The sequence below is a fragment of the Equus asinus genome, chromosome 24, assembly GCF_041296235.1.
Source record: "Equus asinus isolate D_3611 breed Donkey chromosome 24, EquAss-T2T_v2, whole genome shotgun sequence".
Taxonomy (NCBI): domain Eukaryota; kingdom Metazoa; phylum Chordata; class Mammalia; order Perissodactyla; family Equidae; genus Equus; species Equus asinus.
Window position 1 is genome coordinate 19,233,992 of NC_091813.1, and position 19,974 is coordinate 19,253,965.

At 34.5% G+C, this 19,974-nt stretch overlaps 1 protein-coding gene across 4 annotated transcripts in view; it reads right to left on the reverse strand.

The window, feature by feature from the left end:
• Positions 1–19,974, reverse strand: part of PHIP (pleckstrin homology domain interacting protein) — a 127,832-nt gene that overhangs the window by 94,538 nt on the left and 13,320 nt on the right. For 3 of the 4 annotated variants that reach the window (XM_044757541.2, XM_044757540.2, XM_070496503.1), the window contains 2 exons: positions 16,795–16,945; positions 16,600–16,698 (listed from right to left, as the gene is read on the reverse strand). In XM_044757541.2, coding sequence (XP_044613476.1) covers positions 16,600–16,698; positions 16,795–16,945 — 250 coding nt within the window. Of the gene's footprint in view, positions 1–9,016; positions 9,048–16,599; positions 16,699–16,794; positions 16,946–19,974 lie in introns of those variants that run through there. The other variant, XM_070496502.1, reaches the window with a different exon arrangement.

The following is a 19,974-nucleotide window of genomic DNA, read 5'->3' on the forward strand; positions in this document are numbered from 1 at the left end:
TCTCAGACTCACCTGTCTGTTCCGCAAGAAAAAAATGATGATATATAACACAAACACTGACAGTGTTACCAGGACTTAGTTTAATTCCTTCCATCCAAAATTTGCAAAATTCTCAAAATGTCAAGTTTTATTAAATAAATATTTTAATAACACTGTTCAGGTATAAAAATGATTGTTGGAGATAATTACAATATGAAAACTATTATTTTAATGATGATCAAGCACTTGTATATATGTCAGAATTTTTTTAAATGAATTTGTTATAAAGACCATTTAAAAATCAGAGTTGATGAAGTGCTTTCTGTGCAAAAAATACTCCCCTTGAGCAAAGACAAAAAAGAAAATGTCACTGTTCTCTTAAATATAGTGTTTACTGAATCTGTGCCTAAACTGGTATTAAATCTTTATTTTCATTTTGGGAGTCAATTGAAAAAAAAGACTACCCCTTTCAAAAAGTTACTTTACAGTCAACTTTTCAAATAAAACTTCTCAGAAACGTAACATTAAGTGAAACATACTTATAGTAAAAACTATATTCCATACTACCTTTTGCTATGCTTGACTACCAATTAACTACTGAATACCTATACTATGACCATACCCTAAGGGGAACGTATCTGGTAGAGTCCTTGCTCTCAATCAAATTACAAACTTGTGCAACAGTACTAAAAATATGACCTCCAGAGAGAAGAGTATGTAGAGGTCTCAGGTAAGAAGTTGGTAGTTCAAACTTGATACAGGGTGTCAGAGAAGAAAATATTAAGTATGGTTCAACAGGTGAAATTCAGTTGAGGAGGCTGAATTTGAAGAAGTCCTGACCAGGTCGAATAGGTAGAGAATTTTTACAAAGATAAAGAGGAGGATGTTCTAGGACTCTCACTCAGTGAACTCATACTTTATTTTACTATCCCATTTGCATGTCTCTCTCCCCTACCACATCTCAAGGACAGAAATTCTCTCTTATTCTCCATTTCCCCACAACTGAGTGTAGAGCCTTTAAAATAAAAAAGTATCTAAACGAAAATTAGTTAATATTAAGATACACAGGATGGTTCAATTTAATTTATAGTTTTATGGCAATTATTCACTTTCTAAAGAAATTGTTAATAGACTAATTGGATTTTTGAGTAAAACGGAAATGTCTCTTGGATTATAGGAACTCCTTAAATTTTATTAACTAGAACATCAATTTTTAAAATGAGCATGGTTAAACAGTTCTAAGAGGTCACAAAAGAATAAGTTCTTTATATGACATTACTATAGTTTTAACCTTAAATCAAGTCGCAAATACGACGTTGGTTTAAAGGTACCTTTATTTCCATAAGAGTATGGTGATGGGAAATATTCTTAAATTAAGCCTGCCAAAGCAAATCTCTATCTTCTTCACCTGGCAAATTCTTTCTGACCCTCTAGAGCCAGTTAAAATGTCAACTTCTCTAGTAAGACTGTAGTGCATTTCAAAAGTAACCTCTTTGCCTCGTAACATCATTCCTCTGCTCAAAACCACAATACCCTTCATTTCATTGAGAATAAAAAACAAATTCCTTACACATCAGCCTATCAAGGCCCTGCACAATCTCGTCTCAAGTTATGTCTCTGACCTCACAGGCTACTTCTGTCCCCTTACTCAGTCTGCTCCATCCACTCTAATCTCCCCCACTCTTTCAACACATCAGGTATGCTCTTAACTTAGGGTCTTTCCACTGGCTGTTCCCTCTGGCTAGAATATTCTCCCCACATAAGGCTAATTCCTGACCTCACTCAACTCTTTTCTCAGATGTCTGTCACTTCTCAATGAGGTCTAACCTGATCAGCTCATTGAAAATTGCAACCCATTCATTCCCTAGTACCACCCATAACTCTTTATCACCCTCGATGTAGCTCTATATTTGCTTTTTTCTCATCACTTATCACCTGAGGCTATACATTTATTTGCTTCTTATGTTCACTGTTTATTTCCCACCTCCTCCCACTACAACATACCAAGCTCCATATGGACAGGATTTTTTTGTCTGTTTTGTTCTTCGATTAGCCTAAGAGCTGACAATGGTGGCTGACACTTAGTAGATGATCAATATATATTGGTGAACTTCATGAAAAAATTACACATTAACAATTAGGTTTAGGAATGAAACAAAAATGGAGGATTTCTTTATCAGACAGATTACAGAACCAAAATATCTCTACATAGTTCTTCATTTTAACTGCTCTGGCTAAATAGATTTAATTTAGAGGGAAAAAGAGAAGTAAATATATTTACTCGATTTTCTGAGTAAATAGACTGGTAAATGAAATAAGTATTCCAGAAATCAGTATTATCCATGTGAAATATCAGAATCTTTAAAGTTTGAAGAGAGAAAGGAGTAAAATAGTAAAAAGGTGCTATTTGTAGCAAATCATTCAGAACAGTCTTTGAAACAAAGTCTATGTGCACAAACTAATCACAAGAGAGAAACAAAAGGCCCACGATTTCTTAAAGCTAGATATAACTACATACATATCTAGCAAATAGGGTTTTACCCATTATTTCTCTAGATAGTAGGATGATAAATCAAATTTCCCACAAGTAATTTTTTCGTAATTCACACCTAGTTATTTTTCAAGAACTGATTTATTTCTCTAATCATAATACTAACGCATGCTCACTGTAGAAAACAAGAACATAAATGAAAGAAGAAAAATTCATAATACCATCACCTAAAGCAATTACGTTTAAAATTTTGCACAGATTTCCCTAATAAACAACATTTTAAAAGCTATGCTGTAATCTTTAATGAAATAAGAGCTAGGCTTTAAGTTCAACAGACTTGTATTCAAACTTGACACTGTACAGACTTTAAGTTATTCTCCCTCAACTTCAATTTATCCAGTTATATTCTAGAAATATTTTCCACAACATACTTGGCTTTCATATTATGCTGTTTTTTTGTTTTTTTTTTTTAAGGATTGGCACCTGGGCTAACAAATGTTGCCAATCTTTTTTTTTTTTTTCTGCTTTATCTCCCCAACCCCCCCCCCACCCCACCCCCCGCCCCCGGTACATAGTTGTCTATCTTCGTTGCAGGTCCTTCTAGTTGTGGGACGTGGGACGTGGGACGCCGCCTCGACGTGGCGTGACGAGCGGTGCCATGTCCGCGCCCAGGATCCGAACCCTGGGCCGCCGCAGCGAAGCGTGCGAACTTAACCACTCGGCCACGGAGCCAGCCCCCATATTATGCTGTTCTTTGACACCTCACGATCTCACAAATTTTACATAGTCAAGTCTATCAATATTTTTCCTTTCTTTTGTAATTCTACTAATATGAAGTCTTCCTACCAGTCAACAGTGAAATAAATATCCACTTACATTTTCTTTTACCTTTTTGTGGTTTAAATTTCACTCCTAACTCCTTAATATATCTGCAGTGAGTCTCTAAAGATATTTTTTCTCCCCCAAATAATCAACTATTTATTCCAGGCTTTTCATTTCCTAATCCTTCTATATTCCACTAAACTGTGATTAAATAATCTTATATATATATGCTGCATTAGGTCACTGATGGCATGCCTATTTATATGCCAGTACCAAAATTTTTATTTTATAGTTAACGATGTTTTAATATTTACCCAGCTATTCTTCATTGTGTGTCCATTTTAAAATGTCTTATTATTATCTAATTTGAGGATCACTGAAAAGTTTTTTTAAAAAAATCAATCTGTTGGAAATGTAAGTTTAACTTCCTTCACTTATAAACAAGTGACATCTTTCTATCTAGGAACATGACGCATTCTTCCTATAGCTGGGACCAAGTTTTCAATGCAAATGATTTTAGAAAAAGATAAACATAAAGTTACCTCAGTTTTTCTCACTATACAAATCTGTACCATTTGAACTAAGTTTCATGGAGAAAAAAATGGGCAGCTGCTGGAAAAAAGCATCTGCAATAACCTCAGTAACTACATTTTTGAGGATATTAGAAAATTACATAATAAAATCTCTGCAAATAAAGAAGTGAAGCAGAAATACCATCACCTCCCTCCAAAATGTTCAGAATTTTTTTCTCTTTCTGCTAAGTACTTCGTAAAACGGACAAGGACACATGGTGTAAGTGGAATAAATTATCCAAGATCAAAATTATCCATTGTTAAAAAAGATGAGTTGGGAAATAAAATTACTATGAATTAACAAAAATGTGGATGTTAGTCTCGTTTTAAATGTTAAGAACAATGTAACATACTATACAATGTCTACTTCAGTACAGGGAAGCTGCTGCCTCCTAATAATCAGAACTGGAGAATTAGTGTCTACAACTTCTGTCAGCTCATGAAAGCAGAGCCTTGCTGCAAGCATAATGAATGCAAGAAGCATGTGGCTAGAGGTTCCAAAATCTGGAGAACCCACGTTTTGTGAAAGTAGAAGAATTAGATGAGGAGGCAAAGAGAAGACAGACTCTATACTCAGAAGGTATCAGTATTTGGGCTCTTTCCAGATACAGAAAAAGGGGAACTCAGGTAAGAAACAATATCAGAGTATTTTACCAGAAGATTTCTTTTTTCTTTGCTGAGTAAGGTCGGCCCTGAGCCAACATCTGTGCCAATGTTCCTCTATTTTGTATGTGGGTCACTGCCACAGCATGGCCACCAACAAGTGGTGTAGGTCCGTGCCCCGGAACTGAATCCAGGCCAGCAGAGCAGAGCATGCCAAACTTAACCACTAGAACATGGGGCCAGTCCCCCCAGAAGATTAGCAAATTTTTATTAAATTCATTTTTGTACTATATTTTGACTAATTTTATTCTGTGGTTCTGGTTAAGGAAAACACTTGGAAAGCTCCCACATTCTCTGTAAATAAAATGCAAAAAGAGTAATAATTTATAATTAATAACTATATAAATAATTCCTAAATTAATGTATAAAAGAGAGTGAATTCTGAATAATCAATACCTAGGTTACATTTTAATCTCCAGGAGCTGTGTTAATAAAAGCTTTCTAAATGTAAGATTAGTAAGCCATAACTATAAAACAAGAGTTTAGAAACTTATAAAACTAAAGCTGAGTAAACTACAAAGATAATGATAAACATGCCAGCAAGACTACATGAAAACAAACTCCAAACTGATTTACCCCTTTAGATGATAATTAGTTTTCCCAACAAAATAATGCTATATCCATAACCAGGCACTCAGAGGGCAATTTCTATAGAAATGACCTTCCAGATTCATTGCAAATCCAAGAAGTTGTCTAAATATGGTGTTGGTGATTTCAGAATTCCCATCAGATAAATGTATTGTGTGGTATAGGTATTTGATAAGGCATTAAATTACATAAAATTTTGTTCGTTTTAAAGAACCACAAAAATGTTCTAATGAAAAGGAGATGTGACTATGGGGGGGGGGGCCACAAAAAATAGCTACATTAATTCTCTAAAAGAGACATTATGCTAAAGCCAGGAGTCAAATATCTAGAGAAAATGGCTACGAAGAAGAGGAAAGTCACCAGCGCTTGGAGCTAGAGAGAGGTTCTTAATAGAAGAAATTCAAGAATCTTATGACAGAAAAAGTCTTATTTGCTGCAATTACCAATGTGGATAAATGTCAAAATACAACCTACAACGTGAGGAGAAAAAAGGCTACAGAACACTACGATGATGTGTAGGTTTGGAAAACAATGGCTAACATTTACTGAGTGCTTTATTACTTGCCAGGCACTTTACATATATTCTCATTTAATCCTCACCCATCTCTTAATGTAGGTACTACTATTATCTCCAATAAGGGGATATTCCTCACCAATAAGGAAACTGAAGGACAAAATGTAACTTTCCCAGAGGTGAAGCCCAGGTTTGAATTCAGACAGTCTGATTCCAAAGAGCACACTCTTACTATACTGGCTAGGTAGACAAACATCAGAAAAAAAGACTGAAAAGAAACATGCCAAAGCAGTAACAGCAGATAACCAGTCCGACTGACTGATTTTTGAGCTGTTCTTTTTTCCAGGTTTTCTCCATTGAGCATATATTCATTCTGATTAATTTTTTAATTAAATAAAGCATAGCTCAATCTACCTCAAGGAACTCTAAAGAACAATATGAAAAATCTAAACTGTCTAAAGAGATTAACTTACATTCAAAGACAGAGAAAAATACACCCAGGGATAAAGATGCAAGGAATTTAAATTTATCTAATCAAAAAATAGAAACTCTAAAGACTATGTATATTAAAGTGTTTGAATATATACTATACTACAGAGAATAACCAGTGCCTATTTGACAATGGATTGAATATATGCTACAAAGAATTCAACATCTGGTTTGATTTGAAAGGCATAAAATGACACAAAGGATCATCAATTTTGTTTTTAAGTTTTGTTTCTAAAATCTTTCCCATTAAGTTTTTAAAGTAAAAGAGAAACACATCAAAGTTTAGGTTCACTTTTATTAAGGAAGGAATCATATAAGGTGGAACTTTTAACATTTAATTCACTATAAAACCACAATTAAAAAGCTTACCACAATTCTTCTGATGTTATAATATAGATATTAGTAGGAAATAACAACCAAATATTCATAATTTGAGGTCCAGAGATAATCTGGGAAATAATTTAACACAAGTTGGTTTATTTCTACAGCACCATCTGGTCTATATCACTTGCACCAGTAATTAGCACCCAAACTACACAGGAACAAGACAAATATACCACCGTAACAGTAACTGTAATAAACAAAACTCTCAACTTTAGTTAAAGTAGGAGGGGGTTACAACATTAGAAGGATAATCATGTAAGCAGCTTTTTGTCCCCAAAATGGGGGAAGGCAAGAGAGAATAGAAGAGTAAAGGGAAATAATCACCTGGGTAACAAAACGCCCATGAATGCTCCTCTCCTTATTTTACTACTGTAACTAAAGGAATTAGTATGCACAGGAGCTACCCTCCAAATCTCTACATGGTCAGTTTTGGTGTTCAGTTGTACCTCCTGTTTAAAAGACACCATGTTTTTAACATTTAGCAGATACCACAAAGATGAATAATATCTGAAAAATAAAACTCAAATACTAACTGAAATAAAATGCAGAAAGTGAAGAGATGATTCCAAGTGTTAAGCAAAAAAAAAATCTCATGAATCAAGTACACAACACGCACAAACAAAAACAAAAAACAACTATTACAATTACTAGGATTGTAATTTACTAGAATTGTACAATCACTTGATTGTATTAGTCTTCCTCCTCCTTTCTTTCCTAGAACCTAGTCTGATGCTACCTCAAACAGAAAGTAGGACAATGGTATAACATTTAAAGTTTTAAATATTTCTAAATTTTTTCAGTCATTTTAATTAAATTCATTTTTTAAAAAGTCATATAGTTGTACGTCAAACATTTTTAATCATTCAATTCTGAGTCAACAAACATTTATAGAGCACCTACATGCACCAAGTATGGGCTAAGAGATGTAACAGAGAAAAAGAAGAGACACAGTACTTACCTCATGAAGACTGCAGTCTAGCAGGGAAGACAGACATGAAACAAGGACTTACAACAATGAAGTGTCATCAAATAAACGGTACAGGGAAATCTTGAAAAACACAGTAGAGGGTCCTAAACATATGAGGGGTGGGGTATCAAGGAGTCAGGGTAGACTTCTCTGAAAAACTGACAGTTACACTAAGACCTGAAAAATGAACAGCCAAAAGAACGTTGGTGGGAGGAGAGCATATCCTACGTTGAGGGAAGAGCATGTGCAATGGTCTAAGGCTGCAAAGAGCATAGCATTAAAGCAACATAAGGAGTCAGGTACGGCTAGCACACAGCACAGACGGGCAGGTGTCAAGAGAAGAGACCAAACAGCAGGGGCAGACTGCAGAGTGCTTTCTAAGCAATGGTCAGGCACTTTGGACTATCTCCCAAGAACAATAAGGTGAAGGTTTTAAGGAGAAAGAAGCGGGAGTAATATAAGATTGGCTTTGTGATAATTAACTGCAGTTTTATCTCAACTACAATGAGAAGAGATTAGAAGGGATATAACTAAACGCAAAAGCTGATTTTGTAGAAGAAATCAGAGATTTCAAAAACCAAAATTTCATTTTAGAAAAGAATTAATCAGTTTGCCAAAAAGATTCTTAAGGCTGTCTCAAGGAACTGAATATTTTCTCTCAAATTTAAGTATTTATCTTGCAAGATACAAACTTAAAGAAAGTATCGTGTTTTAGTGTTTCTAGAGTTCACATTCTGAGACATAATTCAAAAAGCTCCTATACCCAAATCAATAAATGGACACAGGTGGTACAAGACTAATGCATAAATAATTTCAGAGAAGGCAAAAAGGTGCTATATAAATGTGACATAAAGTTAAGTGCATAAGATCAGAAACAAAGTAACCTGGGATATAACTGAGTTAGCTACCTCTCTTAGGTTTCAGTTTCCTCATTAACAAAGTGGGGGTATCTTGTAGAGATTTTATGAAAGTAAATGAGACAAAATGTTTTGTAAACTCAAAGGTATTATATATTAATATCTATACTGACTGTCCTTAAACAAGCAAATCCTCATATGTTTAAAAGTAAATGTTACTGAACACAGTTGTTCTTTTACTTTTTAAAAGGTTTTTGTGGGAGATCATTTTTCCTTTGCATCTTCCTTAAGGAGCTAAACAAATTGCTGCTCTGTTTATATAAATATCCACTCAGCCTGATCATGGACTTCTCAGTGTCAAGATGTCTAGGAAGATACTCAATCCTTAACTTCAAAGGTTTCCTGAAGAAATTCAAAATAAAAAGTCAGAGACTTTATGAAGAAAGTAGGGTAATTTGTTTCACTTACACCAATATGAAATTCAAACCCAAGAATCAGCCTGGAAAAGTATGTGATGCAAACTAAAAGGGGAAATGGCTAGTGCTTCCTAATTACTACTGGAACTGCTTGCCAGACACATCACACAGAGTGGGAGGGATACCTCTCATGACATCTATAACCTAAAAACTAATTTCACCTTATTATTTACATAAAAAAATAAAACACAGCTACAAGAGCAATTTAACTCACCTAAAGAAACCGTCATTCTTCAAAGTGTCTCCCCTTTTTTGGTCAATCATAATTTGAAAAGAAATTTAAGCAAAAGAAAAAAATATAAATAATAATGTCTATTTTACATATTTGGTACTTTGGCATAATGAACATTAGCTTTATTTCCCTTAAAAAACAAAACTACATATGCATCTTAGGAGTCTCTCACAGCTAGCTGTTCTTACGAAGCAAAGAAGGAAGGGGGGTGAGGGGAGCAGGGAGAAGAGAGTTAAACAAAAACCTGTGCCAAATAAAAATACGGGTATCATTTTGAACTTTTCTTGTCCCTTCCCAGCTCATCAATTACATCAATTATCCAGTGCCTCTTCATTTAACATTTACTAATGCTGAAGAGTTGGGTCTATTAAGAGCAATAAAACGTAATCTCCATCCTCCAGGCCCTAACAGTATAGTAGGAAAAAAAGGTAAATAAATGAATATCATTCAGGTGACAGATTAAAAACCAAGACCAAAAAAACAAGAAACACAACAAACATACAGCTAAGTCAGAAATGATTAAACAAAACAAATTATAAAACTCTAAGACTAGAAAAGAATAAAATGGTAGAAGAATATGCGTTATCAAAGTGTTTACTGAGAAAATATTAGGTCAAAATAAACTAATTTAAATAAATGATGAATAGTTACCTAACTAAGGATAAAGCATGCAATGAGTAAAAGGCAGAAAGGTACAAGACTGAAGAGAGAATACAAGGGAAAGGAATAAATGAACAGGAAAGAAATGAGATTATTATTACAATCTTATAATTTACTGAATGATATCTCAAATGTTAAATCTTACAGATTTATAATAATATACAACAATCTAATAATTATGTAAGAAATATAATCATATAAGGAAAAAAATTAACCCTGCAACTCCAGATCCTAGCCCAGTGCCAGATATGTTAAGAAATTACCAATAGAAGAATAAGTCAAAGATAATATTGGAAATATGGCAAAATATAACAGTGAAAATGAGAAGGGCAAAGAAGCTTCTCTTCAAAAAAGCACTCAAGACTTATTAGCAAAATAATTCATTAAATCATGACAATTATAGTAAGAAATGGCAGAAAGTAACATTTATTGTCATCTACTTTGTGCCTTTTTTTTCAATCTCATTTAAGCCTCTAAATAACCAGATATGGTAGACATTATCCCCTTTTTATAGATGAGGGCTGAAAAATTAAATAATTTTCCTAGGGCCACAGTTCTAAACTAAAACAGAGTCAAGATTTATAACCTAATTTTTAGTGAATCCTTGCTGTCTTTGTTCAAACTAGTTTTCTCAAAAGAAAACTACCACTATAGATGAGATCTAAGACTTCTTTTAATGTATAGGCTTCTTAACATTAACTGGATGTATGTGCGGTAAAGCTATTTTTCAAGGCAAAATTGTTTCCTTACATTCACACATTTTAAGAATCAGCTTCCCCAATACTCTTTATCCCTACCCACCAGACTATAACTTTGCCACAAAAGCAACAAGTAAAACAACAAAGATATGGAAGTACCTAAGCAAAACAAAAAAAAAGATATGGAAAACCTAGAGATTAAAAAGTTTACTTTCCTAATAGGTAAGAAAAATGCAAACAAGGCAATTAGCAAAAGACTGCTTTAATTTATTATAATCTTTTTCACAAGATAACCATGCATTAAATGAATCTCCAAATTTAACTTTAAAAATAGCTTTAATGAATCAAAGTCTCCTCTTTCTAAGAGACTAAAATCTAAGTTTCACCCCCCACGTCGTTTATTATTGAAGAAGGATTGTTTGTCATAGGTAAATCAGAGTAAATGATACCTGAAAACAGGCATAAAATGGCTAAAGAGGTTGGAGAAAGGAGAATACCAGAGATTCGTTAATATCTTTGAACGTAACTGCTGCCATGCCAAGTACACATTCACTTATCTCTTCCACAGAAAATTAGTTAGAACCTAGTGATAACAACAGACTGGTGGGCTGTTTTCTGTTTTTTTGCTTTTGAAACATTATTAAAGTAGGTTCCACAGGGCTGCAAAGCAGCTGACCACTTTGGTTCTCCTGTCCAAAGAATGAATTCCAGTTCAATTTCCACAATTTACATCAAGGACTAGGAGGTACAAAGTAGTCAGGACCTAAAAGCAGACAATAAAATAAAACAAGGTAAGAAAGCACTGAGATAAGCTCAAGAGTCCTTTCTTAAACTGTACAAGTATAGGTTTTTTATATTCCAAGCCCAGTTCACTAACAAATCTTAATTTCCTAAAAATCAGTTTCTGGGGTTTTTCCTTAACTCAAAGCTATCCTTGGACCAAGTCTCTCTCTTCTCCCAACCCTCTATATTCCAATTTTTTACCCCTACCAACTTCTGAACTTTTCTTGTCCCACCCCAGCTCATCCATTATGTCAATTACCTACTGCCTCTTCATTTAATATTTACTGATGCTGAGGTACGGGGTCTATAAAGAGCAATAAAACACAATCTCCATCTTTCAGGACCTAACAGTATAGCAGAAAAATCAAAGGCAAACAGCCACAACTAACTGATAAAAGTTATAGTAGAGGTTAAGTATAAGCACTTAATTCTGCCCAGTGACATTTAAGTTTTAAAGGATGAACAGATACATGTTCATAGAATGGACAAAAAAAGAGAGAAAGACTACAAAGAAATAAAACATGAGCAGACACAATGGGATGACATCGTCTGGCTGATTCTAAGAACTGCCAAAGAGTTGTACAAAGCCAGAGCACAAGGTACAGGTGAGGAAAAGGTGAGAAAAGTGGGAAAAAGTCAGTTTTGTGAGCCACGTTACAGGGTTGAGACTGTTCAAAGTCACTGGGGGAAAGGAGGCACGACATCATCACCTTTGCAACTTAAAACATTTAGAGCAGTGGTACTCAAGTGGAGGTAACTGTGCCCCAGGGAAATTTGGGAATGTCAGGAGATATTTTTGGTTGTCACAATTGGGGGGCAGGGAGGTTGCTACTAGCATTCATTGGGTACAGGAAGGGATACTGATTAACATCCTACAACTCACAGGACAGTTGCCTACAACAAAGAAGTATTGGAACCAAAATGTAAACAGTGCCAAGGTTAAGAAATCCTGGTTTAGAGCTAAATCCTAGAATAATAAGAATAAGAATGGAGGCAGGGAATCAGGTAATCTATTACTTCTAAGAGAGCAGAGGCCATGTTCTTGTTTATCCTGTGACTCCAGATCCTAATCCAGTGCCAGATACAATGTGGGGACTCAATACTTACTTGGTAAGTGAATGAATGATGTAGAGCTCCAGGCAACAAGTACCACGGCCTGACACACAGCTGTGGCAATGGTAATGGAAAACAGATACAAGAGACTAGAACAGAATATACAGGCCTCATTTACTAAATAGACATAAGAAATGAATAAAAAGTCTAAAATAAAATGACTCCCAGGCTTGGAATAACAAGTTTCAGAGGATCAAACGTTCCATTTTAGACGTTTTAAAGTTTGAGACAAATGAGAGATAGTCAAATAGAGAGGACCAATATTTTGCATATAGTTTGAAAAACATCTAAGAAAGGAAAATTCAATTTACCACCACCATGATCTTAAATGATCCTCTAAGTTACAGCAAGAAGTTCAATAAAAAAAAAAAAGAGGGGCCAGCCCTGTGGCCTAGTGGTTAAGTTTGGTGTGTTCCACTTCGGTGGTCCAGTTTCGGTTCCCAGGTGCCAACCTACTACACCACCTGGCAGTGGTCATGCTGTGGTGGTGACCCATGTACAAAATAGAGGAAGACTGGCACACGTTAGCTCAGGGTGAATCTTCCTCAAGCGAAAAAGAAAAAAAAGAACAAAACCTAAGTACAATATGGTATCCTGAACTGGATCCTGGAATAAGAAAACGTAATTAGTGGAAAATTTGGTGAGATATGAATAAGGTCTGGTGTTTAGTTAATAGTAATGTCCAATGTTGGTTAGTAGTTTTGAGAAATGTACCAGATAATGTAGGATTATATAACATTAGGGGAAACTGCATAAGGGGTATAATACAGGAGCTCTTTGAACCACCTCTGCAACTTTTCAGTAAGTAATTTCTTAGTAAAAAATCAAGTTTATTTTTAACAAACCTATATTCCAAATGTGTCAAAATTTAAATATCTGGATCTATATTAAACATTTAAATCTACACTCTAAGAAAAGTTAAAATGTTAAGAAGGTTTATTTTCTTACTTCCATTGATACTAGGCAATACCACATTGACCAAGGAAAGAGCAAAAGAAATCTTTGAAGGCAGCCAGACAGAATACAGCAAAGAGGAATCAACAAAGAAAATCTAAATCAGTACTACAAACTTTCTTCTTTTTTTTTTTTTTTGCTTGAGGAAGATTGTCACTGAGCTAACATCTGTGCCAATCTTCCTGTTTTATACGTAGGATGCTGCCACAGCATGGCTTGATGAGCAGTGTGTAGGCCCACACCCAGGATCTGAACCTGCAAACCCCAGGCCACTAAAGTGGAGGGCATGAACTTAACCACTAGGCCACCAGGCCAGCCCCTAAAAATTCATATTTTTGTAAAAAAATCTTCTGATCCATACTCTGTGATAACTTAGAATGATCCGTTGTATCCTATTCAAACAAAGTATTCTGCCAAAAAGCCCCATGAATTTTTTTCCCATTACCATTCTATTCACAATTTTATAGCAGTGACAAGACATTCAAGATTGTCACCAAGGTGAACTGACAAGACCTGACAAACTATGATGATTCTAAGTAGAGTCGTTTTGATTAGTCTAGCTTTTCTTTAGTGATCTCAAAAAATATATGTAAATATGAAAAAAAAACAGGTAAAAGTGGCTTTCTAGTATAGGTTTATTTTTAATATAAAGAACTAATTGGGGGCTGGCCCCGTGGCCGAGCGGTTAAGTTTGCGAGCTCCGCTGCAGGCGGCCCAGTGTTTCGTTGGTTCGAATCCTGGGCGCAGACATGGCACTGCTCATCAAACCACGCTGAGGCAGCATCCCACATGCCACAACTAGAAGGACCCACAACGAAGAATATACAACTATGTACGGGGGGCTTTCGGGAGGAAAAGGAAAAGAAAATAAAATCTTTAAGAACTAGTTGTTCCTAAAAATATGAACGGAAGCAAAAAGCATTTATCTTAAACGCTAAAAATGAAATAAAGTCTTTCAGAAAGGTACAATATTACCTACTTGGTAATTAACTGTTTAATATACCAGTTGCATTACTCTGCTGTGACACAAAATTTAAGATATTTTTGCCATATTTACGTTTCCTATATCCATGTCAGCAATATTTACTGATCTGACCATATGATTAATACCAATTTGAGTAGCTAAGTGTTACTACTTGAAAGTTTAGCTTATTGGGAAGAAGGCATAGCAGAACGGAGTCAATCTGGCTTCATGACTCACTGAATGCGTAACCTGTCGCCAAACCTGTTCATGCCTCAATTTCCTTTTTTGTAAAATAAGAATAATAGTTCCTGTAACAGACCATTTAAGGTTTCAAAAGAGAAATGAAAAATGCTTAGAGTAGTTCCTGGCACATGGTAATTACTCACAGAGCAAACGTTAAGAGGAAATTTACTTACTATCAATCATTCTTGTGCTTTCATTGCCTACCACAGGGATGCCTGACAACGTGTTAAAAGAAAAACATAACATATTCCCCTTATTATATGGATCTGCAGTTTTTCAAAGACAAGATAACTTCTCCCTGCAGGAAAAGCTCCTATAATATTTATCTTTCTGTTCTTTCAAGAAAACTATTCTACCCCCTACTATCATTTTCCAAGTACAAAAATACTCCAGTGTCTCAAATCCTTTGTTGTTGGTTTTTCTTCTTTGGTGAGGAAGATTGGCCCTGAGCTAACATCTGTTGCCAATCTTCCTCTATTTTCTATGTAGGACACTACCACAGCATGGCTTGATGAGCAGCGTGTAGGTCTGCACCCAGGATCTGAACCCGCAAACCCCAGGCTGCTGAAGCGGAGTGCACAAACTTAACCACTACACCACTGGGCTGGTCCCTCTTTTATTGCTTTAATAGCTGTTCATTACAGTAAGATTACATAAGAAATCATTATTTAACCAAGAGTATCATATGTTTAAAAAAAAAAACCTATCATCCGTGATTACCCACCATACAAATATTAAACAGGATACTTTTAGAAAACAGGCCAGAGAAAACAATCCAGACTGCATCAGAGACAAAAAGATGAAAATCATAAAAGAGATAATGGAGAAGAAGTGAGAAAGTCTAGCACCTGTTTAACTAGAGTCCCAGAGGATAGGAGAGAGGATGGATCAGAGACAATATTTTAAAAGATAATGGCTGAGAATTTTCCAATGCCAATAAAATACATTACAGATTCAAGAAGCCTAATTCATTTCAAAAAAGATAAATTACAAAAATTGACACCAAGACATATCTCAAACTGCAGAAAACCAACAATAAAGAGAAAATCTTAAACGCAACCAGAGAAAAAGAGATCACCTTTTAAGTAGCAACAATTAGGTGGTAGATTTAAACCCATACATATCAATAATTACATATAAAGGACAAAATGCCACAGATAAAACACAAAGATTGTCATACTGCATTTTTAAAAAGCCACTTACATGCTATTTTTAATAGATATGAAAAATAAAAGGATACAAAAAGGTTGAAAGTAAAACTATGGCAAAAGATATTACTTCATAAATATTAAGCAGAAGTTACATAAAACTGTAATATTGATGATCAATATTTTACATATCCAGAAAAGGAAGAAGTAAGAGGATTTGGATAGGTGGAAGAAAGAGGGAGAACGACATTCCTGGCCAGGCAGAAGGGTAGGAGTGGGAGAAGAGGCTATGATTAAAACGTGAAGGTCTCTGAAAGTCACAAGTTTAGACTTGGCAGTAGAGGAAGTATGACACCATTAAAGTATCTTCAACAAGTTCTTTATCCTACCTTCAGCAGAAGAGTAACACAGCAAAGGCAGAACTAAGTAAGATTAATATTACAGTGTTATACAGGATGACATGGAAGGGAGAGAAGGAGAAGACACCAGAAGCAAGAAGACTAGTTTGGATGATGTTGTGGTAATCCGGGTAAGACAAGGGCCTGGTAGTAGAGGGATTAATCTAGGAGGCATTTCAAAAAGACTTATCTGCATGAGTTTTCTTTCTTTGAAATTTTAAAGGCAAAAAAATGCACCAGGCTTTATAAAAATTAACCAAACTATTTTTGTTTTCCACCATTATAACTAATCTGTATTACGATAGTCACCAACTAAATTAACCTAATAATATACATTAAAATTTTAACAATTTTGTCTAAAAATAAAACCCAATGAGCTAATTAGTCTACATTAGATACAATATATACAAGCCATAATTACACATTATTATGACTTCACTATTAAGATTACTGACATACGAAAAAAATTTGAGAACTTTTTCCTCTTTGAAAGTTAATGTATACACTATGAAATTCTCTGATTTCACAGTAACTAAAAAACATTATTTTCAAAAGCTCTGTACCAAGATGATTATCAACTTGATAATGAACTTAAACAACTCACCAATGCTGGGTGGGCTACCATAGTTAATTGGCGACTCAGGTGGTCTTCCACAATGCAATGCAGCCAGAGCAGATCCTTTCCACACAACATGCCTGCAGCCTGTTAAACACACACAATTTCATGAATACAAAGATACGACACAAAGACAAAAAGTGAGAAAAAGAATGTCTAAATCCTATTAGAAATTTTTCATACTTTTATTTGTGCGTAGCAAGGACTGCCTTCCAGCTCCCAGTAAGGTTTGTACTCCAGGAACACTTTGTGGAATTTCTTGTTCAAGAAGAGGTCCTAGTCGATGACATATTTGCAGCAAGTGATCAGGTGCTAAATGTCTGTAATACTTCACCTATTATGTGAAAGACACATAAAATATTGCTAAATAAAGTGAAATAATTCTTTATAGTAAATACAGCTTTAAAAATATAGCAATTTGTTCTGAATATCAACATTTCATTTTACTTGAGGGAAAAGTTCATGTTTATTCTGGAAACCACTTAATTCAGAATACCCCAACCATTACTTAATCTGCTGAGGAGGAAAAACGCTAAAGAACTAATGTAACCTAAATATAGTAAGTTATAAATTAACAGATGCTAGTCGAGGCAAATATTGAACAATGAAAAAATATACAGCATTATAACTTAAAATGGTATGTTTCAGTTTAACATTTTAATTTTCAAAAACTTCAAACAAAAAAACCATCCAACGATAAAATACAACGTTTTGTATCTTTTATATCCTAAAGAATATCTCCAGAATAATTAAGGATTAAAGAAACTTGATAGTCATGTTCTCAACAAAATTTTAAAACACTTATAACAACATCTATACTGAATTTTATAATTTATTTACCAGAAACTTTACAGAGAGAAAGGAGAAATTCCAACTGTTAACTTAAACAAGTTTAACTATAAAATAAATCTACCTACTATAAAAAGTCTGAGTACTTTTTGGAACAACTTCAAAATGCTACCTAATTTATGCTAGCATTTGAAACCAAGATATACAATGCTAATGTTTTTATTATCCATCTGAAAGTCTTTTAGTAAACACACATTTGCATAATATCTGAAGAGAATTAAATTAGAAAAAATAAAGTATACTATTTTATCACTTTATAGTTAGGCTATCAAGTTACAAAAAATTTCTCACTGTAGTACCTAAATACTCTAGAGTCCAGCTTTTCTCAAAGTGTGCTCTGGGAACCCCTGGGGGTTTTTAAGGTAAAAATTATGAGTGATACTAAAATGTTATTTGCTTTTTCACTCTCATTTTCTCATGAGTGGATGGTGTTTTGCAGAGGCCTCATAACACGTGATGTCACAACAGACTGAATGCAGAAGCAGATCTAAGAATCTACCTGTCTTCTATTAAGCCAGACAGCAAACATCGCCAAAAACATGAAACAATGCCACTCTTCTCTTTTGTTTTAGAAAATGTTACAAAAGAGTTATTTATATTAACGTGAGTTTATTATATTTAAATACAATTTTTAAATTTGTTTTGATTTTTTAAATGGTAAATATGAATAGATTATAATCCATATAAGTAAAAAAACTAAATTTTTACTAACGTAAAGGAGTTGTAAGGCCAGGAAATTTGAGAACTGATACTCAAGTTCACTTAATAACGCCAAGTTTCTATGAATTCCTTATGATAAGTCTAATTTGGTGAGGGGTTAAATCATTTCATTCTATTATACTCCAACTGCAGAAGACCAGGAATAGTATTTTTAAAAAGTTAGCTAATATTCATCCTTCTAAGGTGAAGCCAATTAAAAGGAACCTACGTTACGTTTTATCAAAATACACTCTGAGTATCCTGGAGACAACATGGAGCCATATTATCACATTTCAATAAGATAATTTAAAACATTACAGAGTCCGGCACACAGGAGAGGTTCTAATACAAATTATACATACTACATCTTCACTTTGGAGATTCACAAAACACAATGATACTAACCCTCTGAAAAACTGAGAGAAATCTATTTAATTTTGTGTAATGCACAATTTCCCTAACTCATTTTACTATAGATGTCCTTTTTCCCTAATATCATCTTGACTCAAAACATACTCTTCCAAACACTAGTATGATTAGCTAAACAGAAAAAGCATTTAGAATATACCAAAATAGGAATTTTTAAAACTGTATTTATACTTTTCTCTAATCTTCTCCAAAATAATTTACTTAAAAATAAAATTGAAAAGAAAAAGTCTAGAATATTTATAGGATCCCTCCCAGTTCTAAACTTGCATACAATTATTCTAACAGGACTTCTTTAATAAAATTGATCAAAATTCATCTTAAAAATTTTACTTTATTAAGAAAGTTCAAGTTTTGTGATAATCCTGTTTTAGGGTCTTCTTGAAAAATACATTTCAGGTAACGAACCTGAAAATCCTTAATGCAGAATTTTATCTCTAATAAAATGGTATGAATCTACTTTTTCCAACTAAATCTCTCCTTGATGATTTAATGTACTTCAATTTCTCAAAATCAACTTTCATTTTAAAGTTAGAAGAGATACTTTCACTTCTTAAACTCCTCATGCTTTCTGGCTTTTGAGACTCTGTACACACTGACCCCTCTGCTGGAAATCTTTTCTTTACCCACCTATCTCCACATCTCATTCTCTATGCCTCACTGCTTCCCAACACCTGTTACACCACCTCTGGCCCCTTCTTCTTGGACATACTATCTTTGTGTTTCCATAGCACATTATACTCCTTCCCAAGTGTTCCTTTACCCCACTCCCCCAGCACTTTGTAGAAATTATTAATTGTTCTTAACATATTTTGATACCTAGACCTCAGTGGGAATCTAATGATAGCTATGATTCTTTCCCCCCGCCAAAAAACACACATATAGGGCCTACCACTATCTTGCCCTGTTCTGAGGGTTCATAAGACCCCTGGCACTATATTAAAATGGCCAATTTACTTGTCCATATCATACATAAGACGACATGGGATTAGATCTTGTTTACCTGTCCAGCCAGTACCTAAGGCAGTACTTATAGTTAAGCGCTCAACAAATCATTAGATAAATGAACACATGAAAATACACAGAACCTAGTGACTTCTCTTCTAGCTAGCCATTAAATGGTGAATCTCCTTAAGGTCTAGGATTCCAGAGCCCAATTCCAGACCCTGCTTTTCTTCTCACTCTATACTCTCTCCTTGTACAATCCTTATGCCAATGATTCTCAAATTTCCATCTATAACCTAGGACTGCATGTCAAACTTTCTTAAAAGACATTTCTCTTGGGAATCTCAAAGCGTCCTCACCTCAGTACATGCAAAAATGAACTCATGATCCTCATGCCAACATCCTCCAAAAATGTGCCCTAACTTGGGGAAAGGCAACACCATC